We start from the raw sequence: 25,191 nt of genomic DNA, 5'->3' as shown, positions 1-25,191 counted from the left end.
TGGACATGAAGCTTTCCCAGATGCCCAGTGGATTTTCCAGCAGGACCTGGTTACATGCCACACATCAAGAAAGCTTACTGCTGTTACACATCGTCCAAATCTATTGTTTCAGATTCGTTCTGTCATGACTGAATTGGGCAGGAAATTTGCCAACCGATGTCATTGTGGCAACTAGTTGTGAAACGGGTCCGGAAGAAACAACAAGTAACAAAACGGAAACTGTCGGAGGTGATTGCGAAAGTGTGGCACCATCGAATTGACGTCAGGAGCATTAGAAAATCGATCGACTCTATGCCTGACAGAGTGTAGACTATTTCAAGGGCCAAGGGGGTCCAACAAAATACTAAGGTAATTTAAAGTATAACTAATTAATAATGCAGTTGTGATATACAATATTTTGCAGTATGAACAAATGAAATACTACCACAGAGCATGGCCCGAAGTCAATTCATATCATAAAAAAGTAGAATTAACTTGATTTTCCTTCCATTATGTTTGACATATAGCCAGCTATCTATGAGAGCAATTAATGCTTGCCAAGGACTGTATTTAGCCACAAACATACTATCTCTATATTTACCTCCTTTACAACATTGTAGGGATATTTAGTACTGGTTATTCGTTGTATAAATACTATCCCTTTTGTAGTGGTTAGGCCAAAAGCTCTTAAAGCTCAGAATATCTTCTGTTCCCATGTTTATGACGTAAAGCTCTGCTTCTGAGATGACGAACGTATCAAATATTCATACTCCTCTTGAGTCAGCTCTTCAGTCTTGAGTCAGTATCTTCTCTAATTCAGTAGCCATCTAACGAGCATTTCTGTTGATGAGACATGACCCTTTTTTATAACAAATGATAAAGGTCAGACACCTCCGGTAGACGTGATTGGATAAAAAGTGGACATGACCCCTATTACAACTGGCAAATTCAATCAATCTTGTAGTCGCCTTGAAACGATTGTCATTATTTCTAAGCCATGGCTACTTTTCTTATTGTTTCTCTTAAAAACACTTTCAAAATAGTGTACTGAAACAGTTTGTTTAAATACCTTTGCTTGAAGAGGACAGGACGTGGTAATGAACGGTTGCTCCTCCAGCACTCTGGCCGAAGATAGTGACTTTGTCTGGGTCACCACCAAACGCTTCTATGTTCCTCTGTACCCAGCGAAGGGCCTCTGCCTGGTCCTTAAGGCCCATGTTCCCAGGAACCACTCCATCACCGGTGCTTAAGAAACCTACAAGACATTTCTTACAGTTAACAACAAACTTAGAATAACAATAACTGGCTGCAAGTTTTTATTGTATATATAGCTATTGAACAAAACTATACCTTGCATTAGTACGTACACAATTCTGGTTATAGCATTATCATTTTAATAAGGTTATGCTATAAATACAATATTATAATGTCCTGTCCGTGTGACAGCATACAGTATCTTACTCACTATACTACAACATTCCCAAGAATATTTCAGAGAACCTTCAGTGTAACGATATTCCTCGCACCGGTATCTGACATTAGACAGAAACAGCTGAGTCTGATATTGTTCTGGGTGTACCAAATTCAAATATCGAAGTTGTGACATTTTTTATGTGTTTTGACCCTAACATTTCATGTGAATTAGTTAAACATGGATTCATTTCTGACGGGACAAACGTAAGGTACTAAATGGTTGCTAAAAATATTTATTTCAATACGTTTAATCGTCAAGGATCTAATAGAAATAAATGGACAGCTTTTAAGAAGCTTAGAGAATAAATATGTAACGTGTCTCTAGTCGACTTTCACATCAGGTAACCACCCCAACTTTCGACAAGAAATGAGCTAGGACTTACTCAGAATTATGACCATGCTGCTCTAAGCCATTATCTTTCTGTAAGTGCGGACATACTGTTAGATAGAGACCTGTGTTCAGACGTTGACAGACACTTGACATAATTAACAGGCATACAGTTAATACTTTTTCATACTTTTCAACCACAAGTCGCTTCTTTGTCTGACAATTGTAACTGTGCTTTCTATGTCTACTCTTTCGTTGCCTTTCAGAGGAGTTTCTTTTGAGCAGATTCCCCTGTATGGTGTAAGGATGATCTGATTGTTGATTATTATGGAAGGTGATATCCCGTTACCTTTAACCAGACTAGTTAGGCATTCCAGAGGGGTAACGGAAAATTAGTTACTGAAGCAGTCAGAACTTAAACCTCGAGTGAATATACACTTACACATAAATATTAGAACACCCAGAAAGGATGACCAGAGTGCATTTACAGGAATAGGATTGTCAGAACAGCGTGCCAACGTTATGTGCTGGAATCTTTCAGAGGCATGGCATGCATCAAACAATTTTCGACGCTCAGTTAGTACAGAGTTCTCAGATGAAACGTATATGAAAGTACAGTGAATCTGGACATGCCGTCATCGACTGCTCTCTGCCTTCCTCTCCCGACTGTACTCGTGACATATTGTGTCACTGCGTCAGCTTCCCTTTTCCTGGAGCCACGAGTTCCTCAGTCGCTAACAAGCACATGACAATGATCACTTGGGCGCCGAATGACGAAACGTACATTTTTCGCACCAGTTTCACTTTCATCTGTCGTAAAATGATGGACGCACAAGATGTTGGACGCCATTGCAGTGAAAGCAGGCTGGAGCTATGTATTACTGACTAGCATAGCGGTAAAGTGAAAGGCATGATGGTTTTCGGATGCCGCTGAATAGTGCATGTGACCCAAGCCGTATGTATTAAGTTAATACTGTCAAACATTGCTTCTTCGAGGGCTTTATATAGCTCTGGGTACTGCGTCCTCATGATAAATTTCCGTCTCCTATTTTATAAGCAGGATAACACCCAATTTCGATGAGTGTACAAGCCTTCATTCAGGAACTGTAGATAACAGTGTATTCTTCGGCGACATGCCCGCCTTGCATGTGCTCTGTGTTGTCGGTCACGGTTCTCACACAGTTGTAGGTGGTGTTCTGGTACACCGACGAAGTACTGTTCAAGTGTTATACTGTTGCTCCTTTTGCATGTGCTCCCAGAAAATTTGTATGCAGGTGCGTGATAAGCACCTATGCTTCTATCAGTGACACAAAGCACTCGGTATTTTCTGTGTGTGTGGAAAGTGGGGTACAGTTGAAGGGAAAATAATTTACTTGCCAGTTGTATAAGAATTAAATTCTGTAGCTATTACTGTATGTGTTATCCATTGGTTGTGAGAATGAGAAATAAGAACTCTAGCCGCAGAGGTCAAATGCAACATTACATTTTGTCAAGTTCCGCTTAAAGGGCACAATTATTGGTTTTTATGGCACAACTGTTGTAATGGGCACGTTTAAGAGGGTAGAAACACGAATTACTGGAATGCCAAACAGAATGCTGCAGCGCTCTATGTTCAACCGGTTACGGCCAGGCTGCTACGTGGGGGACCTACCCGCTCGTGTCCCGTCCACCATGAGTCGGCTCGGTCACCTACTCGCTCCAGGTCTGACGTCTGGACTCTGGACATGCGAGCAGGACCGGTCTTGATTGATGCCTCGCTTCGGCTCGCCTAGACTCGCTGCACTGCACAAATCCACTGCCTCTCTCTCGTCCTCTCTCTCTCTCTTACTTCTTTTCTTTTTTACTCTCTCTGCATCTCTCTTTTAATTTAAGTAACTTATTTTAAGTTTATGTAATGTTTTCAAGAGCATTTATATTCCACAGTTAAATTCATACAGCACGTGGAAAATTATTTGATATTTCAGTACAAACCTGGGAAAAAAATAAGACTCCAAACAGAAGTTTTATTCTGCGAGCCATTAATAGGGAACTACGGACACATTCAATACATACTATCCATGAATTATAGGAGATGACGATCCTTACAAAGAAAACATACGAATAAAACTGTGTATTTACAGCTGTAACTTTATGTTTGTTTCCATAGTTACTGTTGATCACCGGTAGATCATTAACTCGTTCTGAGTTTAACTAACTGTGGCCATTTTTTAATAACATTGCAGCGTTACCAAAGCACCGTTCGCTAGATGCGCTTGTTGCTAGGATACAGAAAATGTGACCGGAGCCATGTCTAGTAGATCCTTTTAACTTCTGCTCCACCATTTTAACAGCCCATCATCGCCGAGGTGTATTAATATACAGACATCTACTTCATCTGTTGCGGAGGACTCGTTTTCTTCCAGTCATTGACTAGATCTCTTTTTCTGGCTGGCGGAGACACTGCAAGTGATGAAAGCTCTGTTTAATGAACAAAAGAGAGTGACAGGGAGACACTGAGAGAGATAGCGCGAGAAATAGAGACAGACAGACAGAGAGAGAGACAGAGAGAGAGAGAGAGAGAGAGAGAGAGAGGGGGGGGGAAGTAATACAGAACTGATGTTGGAATCATGAAAGCCTGCATGAATAAAAATCTGTTTTACATCGACGAAATATTACATGAATTATAATACAACTATTTCGCTGTAAGATACCATGCGCTAAGTATACAAAAACGATTACATTGATATCTCCATCTTGTATTGGAAAGTCTTGCACACATTTGTCGCACACTGCCAGGAATTTCCTATTTTTCATTCATAACAAACATACTGAGAGCCCGGAAAGACAATCAGATGAACGGAGCAATTTTACGTTTGGAAGTAATTACAACCTTCAGACGTAGAAAAATCAGCGCTCGATTTTTAATTCTTGTACGTCATGATAAGAAACACAAATCTGCCAATGTACATCACTTACTCTTGTTAATTACAAGTCTATTCTTTTCTCGCATCATAATGGTAACTACAGTAATTAAAGTGACCTCACAATCATTCTCTTTGACACTACAAATTTTTTAATGTTTATGAAACCAAAAAACAGCAAACGGGATTGTAGGTTCTTTTTTCCTTCTAATTCACCTGTTCTCTTTCTAAATAATTTCGGTAAATCTACAGTTCTTCCTGCAAGTTCGAAGTCATATCCCTGTATTCTATAAGCGAAATACATTTCCTTGAATAAAGCAGCAACTTCAATATACTGAGTAAGGAATCCAGCTTAGTGTACGAGCTGTTACAGCTGGGTTCAAAGACGATTTGTAAGATGAGCAGAGGACACTTCCCTTCATATAATGAACAATGCATCATACAGTATTTATTGTTGCCACGATGTTCGCCGAATAGTTTAACATGAAACTACCTTCATCGAAAGTGTGGCTAACTGCTGTTATAGAAGGAGCAGCACAAAGAATCCTGCTGTGATTTTCCTAAGCTTTCGGTTTATTGGCACCATGGTCGGAAACAAAACAAAATTATGCAGCGTCTCCGCCGAAATGTTCCAATGAGTCGTCCTCTCTTCTATATCCTTCATAATACACACTTCAAAAAAAGTTTTGCATCACCCCGGTTCCCAGAACTCCTCAAGATAGACGTTGATTGTGGATACTATACCACAGACACAGTCTCTTTGGCCGTTCAGAGGTATCACTAAACTCGCCCAAAGATGTAAACAACTATGCATGAGCAGCGCCTATTAGACGGAGGGTGTCCGACAGCCAATCAGTTCCAGTCATTCCACCAGGAAGGAGGTACACTGCTCGGTTTGTCTGTAGTTCAACCATGCCTAGACAGTCAATACCGCGGTTCGATCGCGTCCGCATTGTTACTTTGTGCCAGGAAGAGCACTCAACAACGGAAGTGACCAGGCGCCACAGAGCGAACCAAAGCGGTGTTGTTCGGACATGGAGGAGACACAGAGAGACAGGAACTGTCGATGACATGCCTCGCTCAGGCCGCTCAAGGGCTACTACTGCAGTGGATGACCGCTACCTACGGATTATGGCTCGGAGAATCCCTGACAGCAACGTCACCATGTTGATTAATGCTTTTCGTGCAGCCACAGGACGTCGTGTTACGACTCAGACTTTGTGCAATAGGCTGCATGATGCGCAACGTCACTCCCGACGTCCATGACGAGATCCATCTTTGCAACCACGACACCATGTAGCGTGGTGCAGATGGGCGCAACAACATGCCGAATGAACCGCTCAGAAATGGCATCACGTTCTCTTCATCGACGAGTGTCACGTGCACCTTCAGCAGGAAAGTCGGTGGAGACGTGTTTGGAGGCAACCCGATCAGCCTGAACGCCTTTGACACACTGTCCAGCGAGTGCAGCAAGATGGAGGTTCCCTGCTGTTTTGGGGTGGCGTTATGTGGGGCTGACGTAGGCCGCTGGTGGTCATGGAAAACGCTGTAACGGCTGTACGATAGGCGAATCCCATTGTCCAACCGATAGTGCAACCATATCGGCAGCATATTGACGAGGCACTCCTCTTCATGAACGACAATTCGTGCCCCCGCTGTGCACATCTTATGAATGACTTCCTTCAGGATAACGACATCGTTCGACTAGAATGGCCAGCATGTTCTCCAAACATGAACCCTATCGAACATGCCTGGGATAGATTGAAAAGGACTGTTTATCGACGACGTGACCCACCAACCATTCTGAGGGATCTACGCCGAATCGCGGTTGAGATATGGGACAATCTGGACCAACAGTGCCTTGATGAACTTGTGGATAGTATACCACGACGAATACAGTCATGCATCAATAGAAGAGGACGTGATACTGGGTATTAGAGGGACCGGTGTGTACAGCAATCTACACCACCACCTCTGAAGGTCTCGCTGTATGGTGGTACAACATGTAATGTGTGGTTTTAATGAGCAATAAAAAGAGCAGAAATGATGTTTGTGTTGATCTCTATTCCAATTTTCTGTACAGGTTCCGGAATTCTCGGAACCGAAGTGACGCAACACTTTTTTTGATGTGTGTATATACTCTCGTCGTCATAACGTAAATTTGAGTTGTAAATAAAACATTACTCACAAGAGATCAACCTGTGTTTATATAATGTGCTGTAAGTGTCAAATAGTATATTTATTCCAGAATGAGATTTTCACTCTGCAGCGGAGTGTGCGCTGATATGAAACTTTCTGGCAGATTAAAACTGTGTTCCGGACCGAGACTCGAACTCGGGACCTTTGCCTTTCGCGCGCAAGTGCTCTACCAACTGAGCTACCCAAGCACGACTCACGCCCCGTCCTCTCAGTTGTTAGAGCACTTGAAATGGTCCCGAGTTCGAGTCTCGGTCCGGAACACAGTTTTAATCTACCAGGAAGTTTCATATCAGCGCACACTCCGCTGCAGAGTGAAAATCTCATTCTGGAAATATCCTCCAGGCTGTGGCTAAGCCATGTCTCCGCAATATCCATTCTTTCAGAAGTGCTAGTTCTGCATGGTTCGCAGGAGAGCTTCTGTAAAGTTTGGAAGGTAGGAGACGAGGAATTGGCAGAAGTAAAGTTTTGAGGACGGCGCGTGGGTCGTGCTTCGGTAGCTCAGTTGGTAGAGCACTTTCCCGCGAAAGGCAAAGGTCCCGAGTTCGAGTCTCGGTCCGGAACACAGTTTTAATCTGCCAGGAAGTTTCAGTATATTTATTGTTCGAACTGCAATGCTGACCTCTCGATAATGTGCACCTGGATGAATTAAATCCTGGTCTTAGTTCTTTGCAACCTTCACGAGAAATAGCATTAAAAGGCCGCATATCACACTGGAAGAAACTTTTCTTTTATAGTGCTTTTTTGTGCTGTCGATATTACTCAAGCAGCTGTGTCGACATAGGATTTCTTAGAACTGTGTTTCCTTAAATGAATCGTTCCTGATCCGAAACACGATAATCCAGATCAGTTTATGCACGAAAAGTACCCTAGTATACTTTATGTTTTCTTCTGAAACAAACTGAAATTTATTCTACACGTTTTTTTAGAATCTCTTGTTCCTTCGATGTGTACGCATTGGTTTCAGCTTTACTTCTTACTTCACTGGCTTCCTCATGCTGTATGATTACACGTACAACGAGAGTGAGCAGCGTGTGTGGGTGTATCGCGCACGAATGAGAACACGTTCAACGTTTTCAAATTCCAACATCATCTACGATCCAGTCATGGATGTTATGTTCGACCAGAACAGATAGTGCGGCTAGCGTTTCCAGTTAGGCTGTGTTCCGGCCATCTTGGATTTTGTGCTGGCTTTCTCGGTCATGCAATACTCTAATAACAGACCCGAATTGTGTATTCAGTGGGACGTTCCAGATACATCTACCCTTACAAAAACGAAAAACTCCACTGTGTTTTCTGTTCATATCTTATAGTTAATCTCAGGAAGTAATATATTGATTCTTAAATCCTTTTCAGTAATAGACAAACAATTTAACAAGGAAGGAATATATGTAAAATTTACTGTTAATAGTAATGATGAGTGTATAATATATGTATTGTTATCGGTTCCATATTTAACTGGAGTTTGGAGTGACAGTTCTTGACAACGATGAGTTGATACGAGATTGTCAGCTAGCGAAGGGGCGGTATATGGCGGGAGAATCAGTGAGCAGCATCCACAATTCCAGAGAGCTGCGGATTTGACCAGAATCTATACTTATTATAATTCAAAATCCCTTGCTACGTTTTTCTAGCAGTATATGAAGAATAACCTCAAGAAGTATTGCAGATATTTAGATACAGTTTGTGCTACTAGGTAGACAGAATCATGAGGAAGATTTGTGTGTATCACTACAAATTATTGGATTTTGTGGTAAGTTCCTATGGGACCAAAATTGCTGAGGTCATCGGTCCCTAGGCCTACACACTACTTAATCTGACTTAAACTAACTTACGCTAAGGACAACACACATACACTCATGCCCGAGAGAGGACTCGAACCTCCCACGGTAGGAGCCGCGCAAACCGTGGTAAGGCGCCCTTAGACTGCACGGGTACCCCACGCGGCTACAAATTATGAACAAGTCGTCTAGACGTAGACCATCATAACGGAGGACACTGGGAAAGATTCAGGTAGACAGTGCAGAAGAAATGTCGGAAGAAAACGAAAGAGGTTGGAAAGAATACCTGAAGAGAATGGAGGCTGAGAGATTGGCAGTTGTAGTATTTACCATTTTAGAAGGTGGTGCCCCACAGTCCTTATATACTTGAAAAACGTTCCTGGTAAAATACTTCACTTATACAGTCTTGTGCTGCTGGTAACATAACTCATTAAACCAACGAGTTTCAGTCGCCTGACCATCTTCAGTCTCATAAAGATGTTCACAATATTTTGTTAGGTGAAATATAAAATATATAACGGTTATCGTTAGGTGTTATCACATGATCTTATAAATTACGCTGGCAGTCTATAAGAACTTTGGTAGGGATTGTACAGTAATGTTAAGACTGTAATCGGCATTAAGATTGGGGACTTAATTTATATTATCGTATGATAACACCTTATTATTAATGGTTTTATCACCTGACGATAACGATTTCGTATTTTGACTGACAAACCTCTGTGAATACTTTTATGAATCTGATGGTCAGATGACTGAAACTCGTTGTATAAATAAGTTATGTTACCAGCAGCTCAATGCGGTAATATGACATTTTTCAGTTATGATAAACATTTCAGGTCAAGAACAGAGGGATATGCTGTCAGAAAAAGGAAACATATGGACTGTAGCAGGCAATAAAGGTTCAAAAGCGGGTACGAAGGACGAAAAAGCACAATAATAACCTGGCAGTGGTCTTACACAGTTTAGACATTCGGATACTTTTTCCACTTTGCAAACAATTTTATTGTTCCCTTAAGAACAGTTCAGTGGATTCAAGACCCGTAGTCGTGTAAATATATGGCGTGGAACGTCCACAATAGTCACAGTAATGGATAGAGTATGACTATAGAGTAAATTTAATTTTTTTTTTCGCTCTGGTTTTCTTATAGTCAGCGGCTCACATACAAAACGCAGTAGAAAGAATTCATCACACTGTTTAAGAAATTAATCACTGAAACAAAAAAATCTGGATTAACTTTACAGAGTGACTAGTTTTAGAGATATCTTAGAAGCCAAAATGCCGCAAGCTTCAACTGCTTCGAGAGAAATCGTAGTTGGGATTGACGCTGGAGGTTATTTTGAGTTTGCTAGACCACCAGAGAAGAACTACAAGAGGCAGTGGTGGAATAGTAAAGCTCGTGTGTTAAAACTGCTAACAATGTTTCATGCAAGTTAGCGTGAGCAAATATATTTCCCAAAATCTCAATAGAATCCAGTAAAACAGTAATAGTATTACTTTATTTACTTTTGGAACAGTACCTTATTAGTTATATTTCTAAAACAAAGAATATTTGTATGGGGATAAGATACAAAGCTCACATTCATGAGCTTCACCGCACGCAACAATGTAAATGTAGATGATATTTTGAAATTCTCAGTTTTTATCTATCTGTCTATATCCGGATCCCGCTCCAGCTACTGCCGGGTCTGGTTGCTGACGAGTCCTCTCCATTTGGCTCGGTCCTCCCACCACTTTTCTTCCTCCACTTGCTGCCAGGTCACACCTCTCCTTTCCACAAATATTCTCACTCCCATTTTCCACCGTGTTCTTCGGAGCCCTCTTGGTATTTTCCCAAGCATCTTTAGTTCTTCCATGATTTTGGGAAGTCTCTGCCCATGCATCCTCTTAACATGCCCGTACCATTTTAATCTCTTTTTTTCAATTTGTTCTTTCATACTTTCTTCTTTAAGGTCCTTTCTAATCTCTACATTCCTTACACTGTTCATTCTTGTTTTTCCCTTAACTGCTCTGAGAAATTTCATTTCCCTGCTTGCAGTCTGCTCCAGTCCCTTTCTGTCATTGTCCATGTTTCTCCACCATAGGTGACGATAGGGAAGTAATAATTCTTATACATAAGGAGTTTTTCTTTCTCTGAAACTTCCTTATTACAAATCAGATGTTTTATTGTTTGGTAGAAATTGCCTCCCTTCTGTAACCTCCTATAAATTTCGTTAGTCATTCTTCCATCCCTAGATATTTCACTCCCTAAATAAGTGAAACTTTCTACCACTTTGAGGGGTTCTTCATTCAAGGTAATATTTCCGTTGATCTCTTTCTCTCTTCCAAATACGATTACTACGATTACTTCGCTCCATCACAACATTAAAAAGTGCAGGAGATAGAATACTTCCTTGCTCAAGTCCTTGTCTTATTTCGAAGTATTCAGAGTTCCCCAATGGTGTTCTAATTCTACAACTGTGTCCTCTGTACACTGTCTTTATTACATTAATGTATCCAGCTTCTATATCTATCTTCTTCATTTCTTCCCAGAGTCTTTCCCTGTTAACTGAGTCATATGCCTTTTCTATGTCTATAGAAACCATTATCACCCTTTTACTATACTCCCAACTTTTATCCCTCAGTTGACAGATAGAAAATATCAGGTCGATAGTGCTTCTTCCTTTCCTAAATCCATGCTATTCTTCACTCAGCTCCTTTTCTATCTTTTCACTTATTCGATTTAGTAAAATTATTTCAAAAATCTAGGCTCTATGACTCATAAGTGTTATTCCTCTGTAGTTTTTACAAAGTCTGTTATTAAATTTTTTGAAGATGGGAACAATGTGTCCTCTTCTCCAATTGTAAGGTATTGTACTATTTCTCCACACACTTGATAGTACTCTTTACAGCCACCGCATTCCCACTAGACCTGCTACTCTTATCATGTCCACTGAAACTTCATCAGGTCCTGGGGCTTTCCCCGCGATTCATCTTCTTCACAGCTATTTCCATTTCTTCCAGTGTAATTTGTCCTAATTCTGCTTCCCAACTTCTCTCAATTTCTCAATTATTTGTTGTTTCTTCGTGTACCTGCTCCTCAGCGTTTAACAGTTTCTTAACATGTTCTTTCCAGAGATCTTTTGTATTACCTGGATCTTCAATCACAGTACCGCCCTCTGTTTCCATCTTTACTGGTACTTCAAAAGCCTTTCTTTTATTTTTCATCATTTTATAGAACATTTTCTTATTGCTCTTCACATCTTCTTCAAGATTTTTTGTAAGCTCTACCCATGCCTTTTTCTTTGCTGTTTTCACAATTTCTTTGCACTTCTTCTTTTCCTCTATATATCTTTTATGGTCTTCGTAATTTTTAGTTTTCCACCACTTTCTCCATGCTCCATTTTTTCTTCTAAGTGCTTGGATTGTGGTATCATCCCACCAACTTGTCTGTCTTACTTTTTCCTTTCCAGATGTTCTACCACATACTTTTTGTGCTGCTTCGACTTAACTGTCTTTGAATAAACTCCATACTTTTTCTATGTCGCAGAAAACTTCTTTCGGAAATTTTTGGAGTGATTAATTCCGTGTGCTTCTCAGCACTTTCACTCTCCTTCAGTTTATAATCCCGTATCCTCATCACTTTCTTCTGTTTTCTATTTTTCACACACTGATTCATTTTGCATTGTCCCACCAGTAATCTATGGTCTACATCTGCACTAACACTTGGAATTAGCTTCACATTTGTTACTTTCTCTCCCCATTTCCTATCTACTAGAATATAATCATTTACACTCTTGTTTCTTCCATCCCAACTATATCTGCTGATAACATGAGTTTCTCTCTTCATAAACCAGCTGTTTGCTATTTTCATTCCATTCCTCTGGCACAAATGCAAGAGTCTTTCCCCTTATTCATTTCTGCCTCCATATCCAAACATCCCAACACTTGCCCAGATCCCTTTCTGTCTTTACCTACATGTGCATTAAAATCTCCCATCACTATATTAGCACTTTCTATATGGTGTTTCTAACTCATTTTCAAAGTCCATCTTCCCTTCTTCGCTACTTGCTACTTGAGGTGCATAAATCTGGATTACTTTTAGTGTTTCTTTTTGGAATCTCAGGTTTAAGATTATGATCCTGTCTGGTATATATCTCACTCTATCAATACAACTTTCTACATTCTTATTCACTATCACTGCCACACCATTTCTTCCAAACCTGTTATTCCCACTCCAGTACAGTTTTCCTCCTCCTCTCAAATTCTTCTCACCTTTTCCCTTCCACTGTTTCGCTTAATCCCAATATATCTAACCTTCTCTCTTTAGTACATCTGTCATTTCTTCCATTTTTCCATTGATGGTTAATATATTAAGGGTGCCAATATTTAGGCTGCTTTTAGTCCAGTTGGTTTCATCTTCTTGTACTAATGAATATCATCAGGTCTCCCATCATTCACATCAGTACTTGAAGAAGCAGTGGGGTCAAATGCTGAGTGGTTCGTTCCGAGGCTCGTCTGTGTTTTGAAAGCAATATATGAAGACTTTCCTACTGGCTTTCTAGGTCTAACGCCAGTTTTTATGCAGTTGTGTAAAGTGTATTACAGCTTCCGCAATCGAAGTCACTAAACCACTTCAGTTCGGTGCTTCTTGAGATGGAACTAGCTGTTTCGAATCATGATGTTGGAAAACTGGCTCCTGTAAAGGACTTGCTGATATTTTCATAGTGATTCCCAACACTTGGCAGCACTCACACATGATGAAAAGGTTGAATTCACAAACGTGTACCTCATGTTTCCAGTGGAAAAATATTTGTGTTGCAGGCAAGACACAGTAAATGTTCATGTATACAGTTGTAGCCAGAGGGCCTGAAAGCGTTAAAAGTGGACATGTATGAAGTTGTTGTGCCAGTGGCAAATAAAAATTACGGGCTTGATGCTCTCTGTTTCGGAATGGTAATCTGATAACACAAATATTGCGCTCCCTTGTTCGGTCTACGAAACATGAAAACAAGTTATGGGGCAATAGAGAACTAAGTATGGAGAATATGAAAAGATTTCAACGTAAAGCCGTTGGTAATCTAGTCCATTTTATTCTAACTTAAATTAATCCGAATTGGTAAGAATTTGCAGCCGGCATACAAAGATGAAGCGAGTGGTACTTGATTCTGGAAACCTCCACCCATGTCGAAGTATTACAATAAATATGATGTAAGGAAGCTTAGAGCTGTAGTTATATTCAAAACTATTACCAAGCAGTCCCAGGCGATAGTTTATGCTGACCACTATTACATCGTTGTCCACAAAGTAGTTCGGTTTTGCGGACTCGCCACTGCCTTCTGTGAAACATCCACCATGAATCCACACCATAACAGCCTTCTTTGTAGCATTCTGCGATGGTGTCTGCGAACGGATACAGAATAATGACAGTATAGAACAGAAATGCATGAATACACACGAACGCTATAGCATTCATTTTATTGAAGTCTAGAATTTATCGTGAATCTGGGACTATATTTTTATGTGTTATCATTTTATACATACTCCAGGGCCATATACGTTCAGATAGAGGCAGTCTTCGTCACCAGATGGTAAACCACTTTTGCGCTGCGGACAATGAGACGCCATACTGAGGGCATCCCGGACCTCAGACCACGCAGTTTTCTTCACGGCCGGCTGTAACAAGTTACATCTATTGCATATAAGTTACTAGATTTGTTAAAATATGTAGAGTTTCGTTTCTGGGCAGTGCTGGAAATAGTTCATTTTAACGAGATGAGATACTGAGTGACAACAATTAAAAGCAGTAACTTCACGCTTCACCGATTGTTACGAATAGTCGACCCTTCGCGTAATGATCTTTTAGTTACCCAACGTAATTCACTGACACTGCTTTCGAAAAGCATCTCGCAAGAAGTAGAAAGCCAGTCGTTCATCATAACAGCCACAGTATTTCACGACATACCTGAAATTTTATGTAATCCATTGTTTCCTTAAAATTTACCTACATCGTAAATCGTGCACACATTAAAATTTTCTCCGTACGTACATGGTAGTAAGAACATACTCTTTCTTATGAAATTAAAGGAGAAGCGCATTTTGGACAGTTCGATATGACGTAGTGTCATCCACAATCTCCTTATTGTACCTCTAAATGTGCTACTGCATGTCAGCGACATTTCACTTACGTAACGTATTGCTGTTGCTACCAAGTTATCTTACGTCTGTACTGGGAATGTCGTGCCTTTTTTAGGTAGTAGAAGGATCGGGTACCGTCAGTATGAAAGTGAATACTAGGGCAAATGTATTATCACAGTACAGTTAATTATGAATGTTAGTGCATTATTCGTTAATATGTGCCGAGAGGCATAATGGCTGAAACTTTTATGTACTGCAGTCGGTCGTGTGGTGCAGTCCGAGACGGCGGCAGCTTGGAACCATATGAAAGCGCTCAATTTTTCTCAGAGCAATTAGTTCCATGTGACTCTCAGTGACAATTGGCCTCACCCCAGAAACCCACAGTAACAACTCTAAGGCGCTGGAGCTAATGAACAACGAAATTGCACTGTTAGTAATTACTGATCATTTAACTTCCCTACAGCTTTCAGAAAACAATCTCTCTTCATTGTCTTGCAAGTCCTACGTCTCACCTATTGCCTAGTAAATATACAAATAACCTTTCTTCTAGCAGATCGACGAAGGGAAGATTAGCGTTTAATGCGCCGTCGAAGACCAGATCATTAGACATGGGGAACAAGGTTGGATTAAAGGAAGATAGAAAGGGAAGACGGCGGTATATTTCTCAAGGGAACCAGTCTAGCATTTACTTTAACTGATTTAGAGAGACCTCGCGTATTCAAAATGTAGCAGGTTGTACGAGAATTTAAACCGCAGTTCTAGTAATTACGTTGCTTAAAGGAAAAAAACTAGAGAGATAGAGTAACTTGCCTGAAATCGGAGATCTCCAACAGGTGGTTCTGCGTATGGAATACCTAGAAACCTGAACATAGGATTTCCAGTGTATGTTGCTAACAGCTCACCCCTCAACGGGCCTTCTTGTGTCTCCACTGTCACATGTTCTCTGGCCTATAACAAAATAGAAGAAAAACGAGAAATAGATGCAAACATATGGCGAAACGAAAGAAAACAGAGAAGTGAAAAACTATTTTAAGCATTGGAGAGACCAGGTTGTAATATTCTCAACATGAACTTCCATACAAAACGAAAATTCAATAAAATTCAATAACATAAATGTAACGTATCATGTACTGACGGACATTTTTGCAGAGAAGTTCGAAAACAAGGGGCACACAAGATTTCTTCTGCAACTATTTTGGTCTCAAATAAATGCCATTTGTCTAACTAGGGTATCTGGAAATTGTCTAGGTATAACAAAATGACTATAGAACTTTTGGTATTGATGGTATAATAATGAAAACAGTGTGTACATATAAATCGTGAAATAAGGTTTGCATTTCAGCAATTACAGTATGGACATGCGTCACTTGGCTCCACTGTCATGTTGCCGTACTGGCATCGATACAGCTGTAAACATCTGGCTGACTGGACAGACTTGCGCTCCACATTCGGAATTTGTTTCCTCTTCCTTGCTCCGTCACCAGTTGGCGAGCGCTTGTTTTTACACTTTATGCAATACAGACGGTTGCCGTGAGAGAAACTACACATAGCAACTGAAAAGATGAATGATAGCCTTACTGTTCTACAACGAGCACAGATTGTTGCACGTTATTAAGTGTGTAATTCCGTCGTCCTGGTGACGATATGGTGGCTCACTGTGAATGAGATTAAAGTCCCAATTTGTCCAGAGACAGTAAAGAATTATCATAGGCTCGGCAAAAGAAGCAAGAAAAACAGTTCGTCCATCCACGTCTCGATCTGATTATAAAGTGGCGTCTGTGCAGGAAATATTCGTACGCAACCGTTCGAAATCACCACGGCAGGCAACACATCAAAGCGAACTCAAGAGGTAGGTGCTATGTCACATCCTGGATAAAGAACTGAATTATCGAACGTGGCAACAGCTGACTCCAGAAGACGGTGATAGCAGAATGGAGTAAGGGGAATCGACGCTGGGGCGGGACGAAGATTGTCCTCAATTCTTTCATCATATCCTCTGCACTGACGAGGCCGTATTCTGTGTGGGAGATTGTATCAATCGACACATTTGCGAAAGACGATCCTGGAGTTACCGTCGACAAGATGCAGGCTCGTCCAAAAGTGACTGTGTGATGTGCAATGACCGTCACAAAGATTACTGGGCCATTTGTCCTGCAAGACAGAATGAATGCGGAACTCTTCCTTCAGGTGCTTAATAATTATGTTTTGCCCACAGTATGTTCATGCGATAACGTAGAGGACATTGCTTTTACGTAATATGGCGCACCCCGTCAGTTTAAAAATGTCGTTTGTGCGTGGTTGGCTGAGAAGTTTCTTGGATGTTGCCTGGGAATACACGGACGTCATGAGTGGCTTGCAAGAAGTCCAGGCCTGACGCCAAGCTACTTCTTTTTATGGGGCTGGGCAAAATATGAAGTGTAGCGGATGAAACCTCGCATACTAGAAGAAGTGGAAGCCCGGTTTCGGGACGTTATCAGCATTACACTATGCCACTTACTCCAGACGACTGTGTCTTCCATGTCCTACAGTTTTAGACGACTGGTCGAAGTCACAGACGCCTACATTGAATTTTAAAGTATCCATCCATATCCATATATAACAATGTATGTGTCTTAATTTCAATAAATTAGCGTCGTAAATGTATCTATTCGTCTCGTTCATACCTAGTTACATTCCAGACACCCTGCAAAAGGCAAAATACAAAGAGGTTGAAAATACTGCTTCATTTGTAAAGTCAATTTTACTTTCCAATGCTTAAATCATGATCGGTTTGGGGCTCTTAAATGTCGGTCATCAAGTGTGATATCTTTGCGCTCTGATCCCGAACGTTGCGATTGCCGAGTATAGGAAGCGGTGTACCACCAGCTACCGGGCAGCACGGAGAGTAGCAGATTGCATCACAAAAATCACAATACTGCCATTATTATAGTGATCAAATAGCTATAATTTGAATACCTGACAGATATTTTCAATTGGTACCTGCACTGCACGTGACTGGGGATTTTAAGTACTTTATTTGAAATTTACAGCTAAAAATTAGCTAGAAACCCTCTTTACCATTAAAAAAAATTCATTATCACCCAGTAATATTAGACCACAAAAGAAAACATTGTTGCAGGACGTTTGCCTTACGGAAGTCAAAGAACACACCAACAGCCTGAGCGCTATTGTCTATGATGCCCTGACACTTATAAATGGAGAAAGTCATTTGAGTTTGATATGATCTCTGTTTGCGGATTCCATGTTAGTTTTAATAGTGATAGGCAGTATATTCAAAAAACGATGCAATGCATGGGCATAAAGGATGTTCCATCCAACTGAAGGCGGCGTTGTGGCCCTAAAATTATGTGAATCTGCCTAAAGATCTTTCTCCGAAACAAGAATGACCTGGCTTTTTTTTTTTCAAGCACTTGGTGCCCTTCGTCGCTCCAGCGACCTACGATAAAGTGCCGCTGGGTGAGAAGCATGCTGTCCTACAGATGGCTCATGCGGTTCAGAGTTCTAACGAATTTCTGTTCCACGAACACTTACCAAAACATCTGCCATTTCACCGTTCGTGCGAAGATTAACGGAAGATTTTTCGCAGTGAAATAATTTCATAAGACCCAGTACAGCAGTTCCACCATCACTACATCATAATCTATTTCGGCGCCAGTGTAGTCACTGGCCGACAGCAAAGGTGATTTATATCTACTTATTGAATTTCTCAGACTAAACCTTGATAAGCGTTTTTGTCGGATAAGATGGCAATATTTTACTTTGGAATTCATCGAATGCTTCTCGCGTAGCCATCATTACTTTCACTTTGCCTTTGTTCAGCTTTTGCTTGTCATCTAGCGTTTGACATCAATTAAATCTGTAACGCAGTTCTTTTTGCTTCCATAACAACACCCCTACACGAATGCTGCAGAGCCGTGGATCTTTACCATCCTTCACGACCTTGCTCAGCACTTACTGGTGTACAATGAATCCTACAGACGGATGGCCTTTGCAGATGAATCACTTTTTATACTCCATGGGACAGATGGCTGTTTAGCTCCCTTTCCTACTCCAACGGACCGAAAACAAAAACCCTGCAACAATGGTCGCAAAGATCCCGGCTGGAGGATGGCGAGTTTATGGTCTTTGAAATGTTTCAGTGACATTTCCGGCGTAATTTCGTCATTCTGGGAGGAACAAGGCTCACCACAAATATTCGTCTATCGTTTGGACCACGTCCACCCCTATACGCAGTTCGTTTTCTCCTCGGCATGATGGCATCTACCACAAGGACATTGCAACGCATCGCACAGCTCACAGTGTGCGTGCGTGTTGCAACAAGCGTCAGGGTATGTTTATCGTACTCCCATGGCCACAAAAGACACCGGCTTTAAGCCCCATCGATAAATTTTGGGACCAGCTCGGTCGGTCTGTTCGTGCCATGGATCCTCAACCGAGAAAATTGGTGTAGCTGGCCACGGAACTGGAGTCTTTACCTTGGAGGACTTCATTGACTCTCTTCTTGAGCGTCCGCGCTGCGGAAGATGGTTGTTCAAGGTTTTGACAGGTTATCACATTGATGCGACAGAAACATGTATTAACGACGCTATTCTGTACGGAATTACTAGAAAGCCAATACAAGCAAATCATAGATGATGGTATGGACAATGTAACAGTTGCCTTCACAGATGGAAGAAATAATATAAAAATACTGAATCACCCAACATACAGTATGCTCTAGAGAGACTTGATTGATCTAAACAACATCAAACGAAAAGGAAAACACAAATGATAATGGAGTATGGACACAATAAATTCAGACCCATTCAAAATCAATGTGAAAGTTGTATTGTCTACAATTCTTATGCGTGACTACATTTACTCCTATTCCACAAATATGTTTCTGAACCCTTAGGTAACACATATTACGACTGCGAAAGCCATAAATTGCATTCTCTATGTCCTCACTTAAAGTGGTAACGTGTTTTTAATTTACTCTGTGGGCTGTATATAAGGACACTACAGAACATAGGAGGATTTTAGTACAATATTCTACAAGCCGTCCTAATCATTAATCGCTACATACATTCCCATAACGTCGAAAACTTTAGCTGTCCATGAACTTGGATCTCTGTCAATGAAATCTTTGGCAACAGTGAAATTCTCCGTTCGAAAGTCATCATCTACAACAGTAGATTAAAATCATCAATGCACATTTCAGTCTCAATACTAATTCGCTGTGTCTACTATACCAAAATATTAACCTGCAAGCACTGATACACGATGCATTTTTTTATTTCAAAATAAATTATGTCGTGAATTACACAAATGAATGAACTTACCGATATACACACTGCCAACAAACACAGATTTGCTGTTACAACGAAGTAAGGTCGTGTACCGAATCTCATATTCTTTCAGAGTTAGCAATGTTCACAGTACATTCAGAAAACTGATCGAATTATGTACATCATTTTTCTCACCGTCAAAATATCTTATCGCCATTGACATCCTTAACAAACTCAAGAAATGTGCTTTAGTCTATACTCAACATTTTACTTGCGATAAAGCCTTATGATAAAAACTCTATCTTTGGCAGATAATGGTATGATGAGGTAATTAGCTGGGAGTACTTTCAGTGTCACAAATTTGATGGGTCGATTATATGATTCAGATAGTCAACGCATAAGATGCAATGCTACTCTCTATCACGTTCCGTGGAAAGCCTTCTCAATTGCGATTGCACAATTCAGATGTCAGAGGGAGTTAACGTAATTATACCGGCTCGAAGTGTGATGGCTAGTATAGGCAATGCATAGCCTTAGACTTTAGTACGGCTAGCTGTCGGCTATAGGGTGTATCCGTGCACCATCGCTTCAATGCCCAAATCCTAGTACAAGAGTCCTTAAACTTTTTTCTATCATACACAGATTAACGGAAAAATAACAAAATATCTAATAAATAAATAACTGAAATGAGGTTACACCGTTTAAATAAAATCGCGTACAATAATGCAGCTGCGAAAAATTCAGGTTGCTTAGAATTCAAGCCAAATATCTGAGTCACATAAGAGCACAAATATACACGGTCCGACGAAGAAAGTGAAGCAACAAAAAGACATGGTCGCATAACAATGTAACACCATCGGTGGATATGTAAATGATCAGAATTGGAATTTTCTGTGATACATAGAGGGATCACGATAATTCTTATATGATGTTCATATTTAGTGATGGTACAAGAGCTCACATGTAAAGGGAGTTGAAATTCTAATGGTAATGGAGGACTGGAACTCCGGTTTAGGGGAAAGAGTTGATGAAAGAGATAAAGGAGAATATGGCTTTGGTAGTAGGAATGAGAGAGGAGCAAGTTTGACTTGTACAGCAAACTTCAGCTAATAAAAGCGAATACTCTGTTCACGAATCACATTAGGAGGAGGAGGAGGTATACTTGGTAAATGCCGGAAGATGGGGGAAGATACCAGTTAGATTACATCATGCCCAGGGAGATTCTGAAATCAGATGTTGGATTGTCAGGTGTACCAACGAGCATATATAGACCAAAATCACAATTTAGTAATGATGAAGAGTAAGCTAAAGGTTAAGAGACTACTCAGGAAGAATCAGCGCTCAAGGAGGTGGTTTACGGAAGTACTAAGGAACGTGGAGATACCCTTGAAGTTCTGTGAGGCTATAGGTACTGCGATAATGAATAGCTCACTATGTTGAAGAGGATTGGGCATCTCTAGAAAGGGAAATCACAGAAGTTGGAAAGAACAACATGAAAACAAGGAATTCACCTGCGTAGACGCCATGGGTAAGAGAAGACATACGAGTAATTCAATGTAATCTGCAAAAGAAAGAGGAAAAAAAAATTCAGAAATACAGAAAGACAAGTATATTAAGAATGAAATAAACAGGAAGTGCAGGTAAGCTAAGGCGAAATGGCTACATGAAAAATGTGAAGAAATCTAAAAATAAATCAATATTGTAAGGACTGACTCAGCATATAAGGAAGTCAAAACAATATTTGGTGAAACTAAAAGCAAGTGCTGTAACATTAGGAGGACAATGGTAATTCTACTGTTAAATGCAGGATAGGTGGAAAGATTAGACTGTAGGACTCTATGAGGGGGCGGGGTCTGCCTCGTGACGTGATGGAAGAACAGGAGTCGACGGTGAAGAGGCTCGATTCAGTTTTAGAATCAGAATTCAAAGAGATTTTGTCCACTTAAGATTAAATAAGTCAGAAGGGATAGATAAAATTCCATCTAGACTAGTAAAATCATTGGGGGAAGTGGTAACAAAATCACTATTACATTGGTGTGTAGAACGTATGAGACTGGCGATATACCATCAGACTTCCGAAAAACCATGATTCACACAATTCCAAAGACAGCAAGAGCCTTGAAGTGAGAGAATTATCCCACAATCAGCTTTTTAGCTCCTGCATCCAAATTGCTGCTAAGAAAAATATATAGAAGAATGGAAAAGAAAGGTGAGGATCTTCCATATGACTATCAGTTTAGTTTTAGGAAGGGTAAAGGCGCAAGAGGGGCAGTTCAAATGGTTCAAATGGCTCTGAGCACTATGGGACTTAACTTCTGAGGTCATCAGTCCCCTAGAACGTAGAACTACTTAAACCTAACTTACCTAAGGACATCACACACATCCATGCCCGAGGCAGGATTCGTAACTGCGACCGTAGCAGTCACGCTGTTCCAGACTGAAGCGCCTAGAACCACTCGGCCACCGCGGCCGGCGGGGCAGTTCATTTTTGACGTTGCGATTGATAATGGAAGCAAGACTGCAGCAAAATGAAGACGCGTTCATAGCATTTGATCACCTGGAAAAAGTATTCGACAATGTAAACCAATGTAAGTAAGTCTGAGAAAAGTACGTAGATGGAAGTTATAGGGAAATACGGATGATATATAATATGTACAAGAGCCAAGTTGGGATAAAAAGAGTGCAAGAGCAACAACGAAGTGCTGGTATTAAAAAGGTAGTAAGACAGGGTTATAGGCTATCGCCTCTACTGTTCAATCTATACATCGAAGAAGCAACGACGAAAGTAAAAGAAAGGTTAAAAAGTTGCATTAAAATTCAAGGTAAAAAGATATCAATGATAATATTCGCTGATAACATTGCTATCGTGAGTGATATTGAAGACGAACTGTAGGTTCTGTTAAAACAGAATGAACTGTCTACTGACAACAAATATGGACTGAAAGTAAACCGAAGAAAGACGAAAACAATGAGAAGTAGCGAGAAACTTAGTATCAGAAATGGGAATCACAAAGGAGACGAAGTTAAGGAAACCCGCTACCTAGGCAGCAATATAACAAATGGTGGACGGCTCAAGGAGGATATAATAAGCAGACTGGCACTGGCAAAAAGGGTATTTCGGGCTACTGTCAAACATAGGCTATAATTTAGGGAAGATGTTTCTGAGAATGTAAATTTAAAGTAGAGCCTTTTACGGTGGTGAAACATGGGCTGTGGGAAAACCAGAACAGAAGAGAACCGAAGCATTTCGGTGGTAGTGCTAAAGACGAATGTTGAAAATTAGGTGGAGAGGTCTTCCGCAGAACGGGCGAGGGACGGAATATCCGGAAAGCACTGACAGTAAGAATGGACAGGGCGATAGGAAATCAGTTGAGACATCGGAGAACAGCCTCCATCATTGTACTGGAGGGAGCTGTAGAGTGTATAAACTGTAAATGGAAATAGATATTGGAATACAGTCTGCAAATAATTGAGGACGTAGTTCGCAATTGCTACTCTGAAATTAAGAAGTTGGCACAGGAGACGAATCTGTGGCTGGCCGTAACCATCAGGTATGATTTCAGGTAACGGCTGGTAGTGAGTGAGGGAACTCTGATGGCACAAGTCACAGGAAGCTTTTAAAAGGTCACTGCTCGTCCAGATATGGCACACGTCTCTATAAAACGACCGTGTGATGTCAGGGTATTTCCATGGCCAGGAAGGTCCACTAATCTGTTCCAATACGGGTGTCAGGATCATATGGGATGTCACCTTCATCCCAGCAGTAGCATCGAGGATATCGAGGACCAATCACAACACTGTGAGCCAGCTTTCCTCAGGAGGGAATAAGAACATCTTTATGATTTTCTTCCCAATCGGATAAGTGGTTCCCACCTCAACGCATGACGTTTCATGTCGTTCCCTCGTCCCTTTCTTGATACTTCCCCTTATTTTACCAGGCAGGCAGTCACCTTTATTTCCAGCGCGATTGGTACCTAAATGTAGTAGTAGTGCCAATCATTGACCCTATTTATCAATGACGTCATCAACCTCACGTGACATGCCACACAATGACGTGATCTTGCAGCTCCTTCTCTCCTCCACTTTTCCTATCCCCCCCCCCCCCCTCCCCTCTTCAACGAGTAACCGTGTAGTATTTTAGCAGGCGTCGTAATGAAACACTCGCAACTTAACTTTCAGATTGATAAATTTAACTTGAATCATTGCATGAAATAGCATCGTCTTCAAAAATATTTGCCTGTGAATTTCACTGACGGTCTATTGACAAGGTGACTGTCGTTACCCCCATTTACCACTGAATAGGGCAATGACAGTCAACAGCCACTGTAACTATCATCTCACATCTTTCCCTCCACGCCCTCCCCCACCCCACCCTCTCTCTCTCTCTGTCTTTGTCTCTGTCTGTCTCTCTCTCTCATCCCCCTCCATCCACACACACTCATCCCCTCTCTCTTACCTCTCACTCTCTCTCTCTCTCCCTCTCCCTCTCTCTCTCTCTCTCACACACACACACACATACACACGCACACACACACACACACACACACATAGACTTGAATTTTGTACCACGTTCGAATTAGTAATCGATCTGGAATTTTTGTGTCATATTCAAGAAAGTATAAATACACAATCTTCGTCATTAGCAACATGCACGCACCAGTCGGGCAGAATTTCGAATATCTTGCAAAATTTTACATTGTCGAACGCTTTACCAATTCGTCAGAGCCTATGTACGTGTCTTCACTTTTCTTTAGTCTTGCTTCCATAATCAACCGCAATGTCAGAAATGTCTCTCTGGCACGTTTGCCTTTCCTGAAGTGAAACTGATCGTTATCTAACACATCCTCAGTTTTCTTTTCCATTCTTCTGTATATTATTCTTGTCAGCAACTTGGATGCATGAGCTGTTAAACTGATTGTGCAATAATTCTCGCACTTGACAGCTTTTGCAGTCTTCGGAATTGTGTGGATGATATTTTTCCGAAAGTCAGGTGGTGTGTCGCCAGACTCGTACATTCTGCACACCAATGTGAATAGTCGTTTTGTTTCCACTTCCCCATGGATCATAGAAATTATGATGGAATGTTATCCATCCCTTCTGACTTATTTGAACTTAAGTCCGCCAAACCTCTCTTAAATTGTGATACTCA

At 40.9% G+C, this 25,191-nt stretch overlaps 1 protein-coding gene across 1 annotated transcript in view; it reads right to left on the bottom strand.

Moving 5' to 3' along the window:
• The window catches only part of LOC124775773 (venom carboxylesterase-6-like), a 198,690-nt gene that overhangs the window by 154,441 nt on the left and 19,058 nt on the right, over nucleotides 1-25,191 (bottom strand). The window contains exons 2-4 of the mRNA XM_047250603.1: nucleotides 15,586-15,723; nucleotides 13,890-14,040; nucleotides 1,049-1,234 (exon numbers count right to left, since the gene is read on the bottom strand). Of these exons, the coding sequence (XP_047106559.1) occupies nucleotides 1,049-1,234; nucleotides 13,890-14,040; nucleotides 15,586-15,723 (475 nt within the window). The remainder of the gene's footprint in view (nucleotides 1-1,048; nucleotides 1,235-13,889; nucleotides 14,041-15,585; nucleotides 15,724-25,191) is intronic.

Source organism: Schistocerca piceifrons, chromosome 2 (assembly GCF_021461385.2).
Source record: "Schistocerca piceifrons isolate TAMUIC-IGC-003096 chromosome 2, iqSchPice1.1, whole genome shotgun sequence".
Taxonomy (NCBI): Eukaryota; Metazoa; Arthropoda; class Insecta; order Orthoptera; family Acrididae; genus Schistocerca; species Schistocerca piceifrons.
Note: the sequence above shows the minus strand (reverse complement) of the source record. Positions and strands in the feature narration are given on the sequence as shown.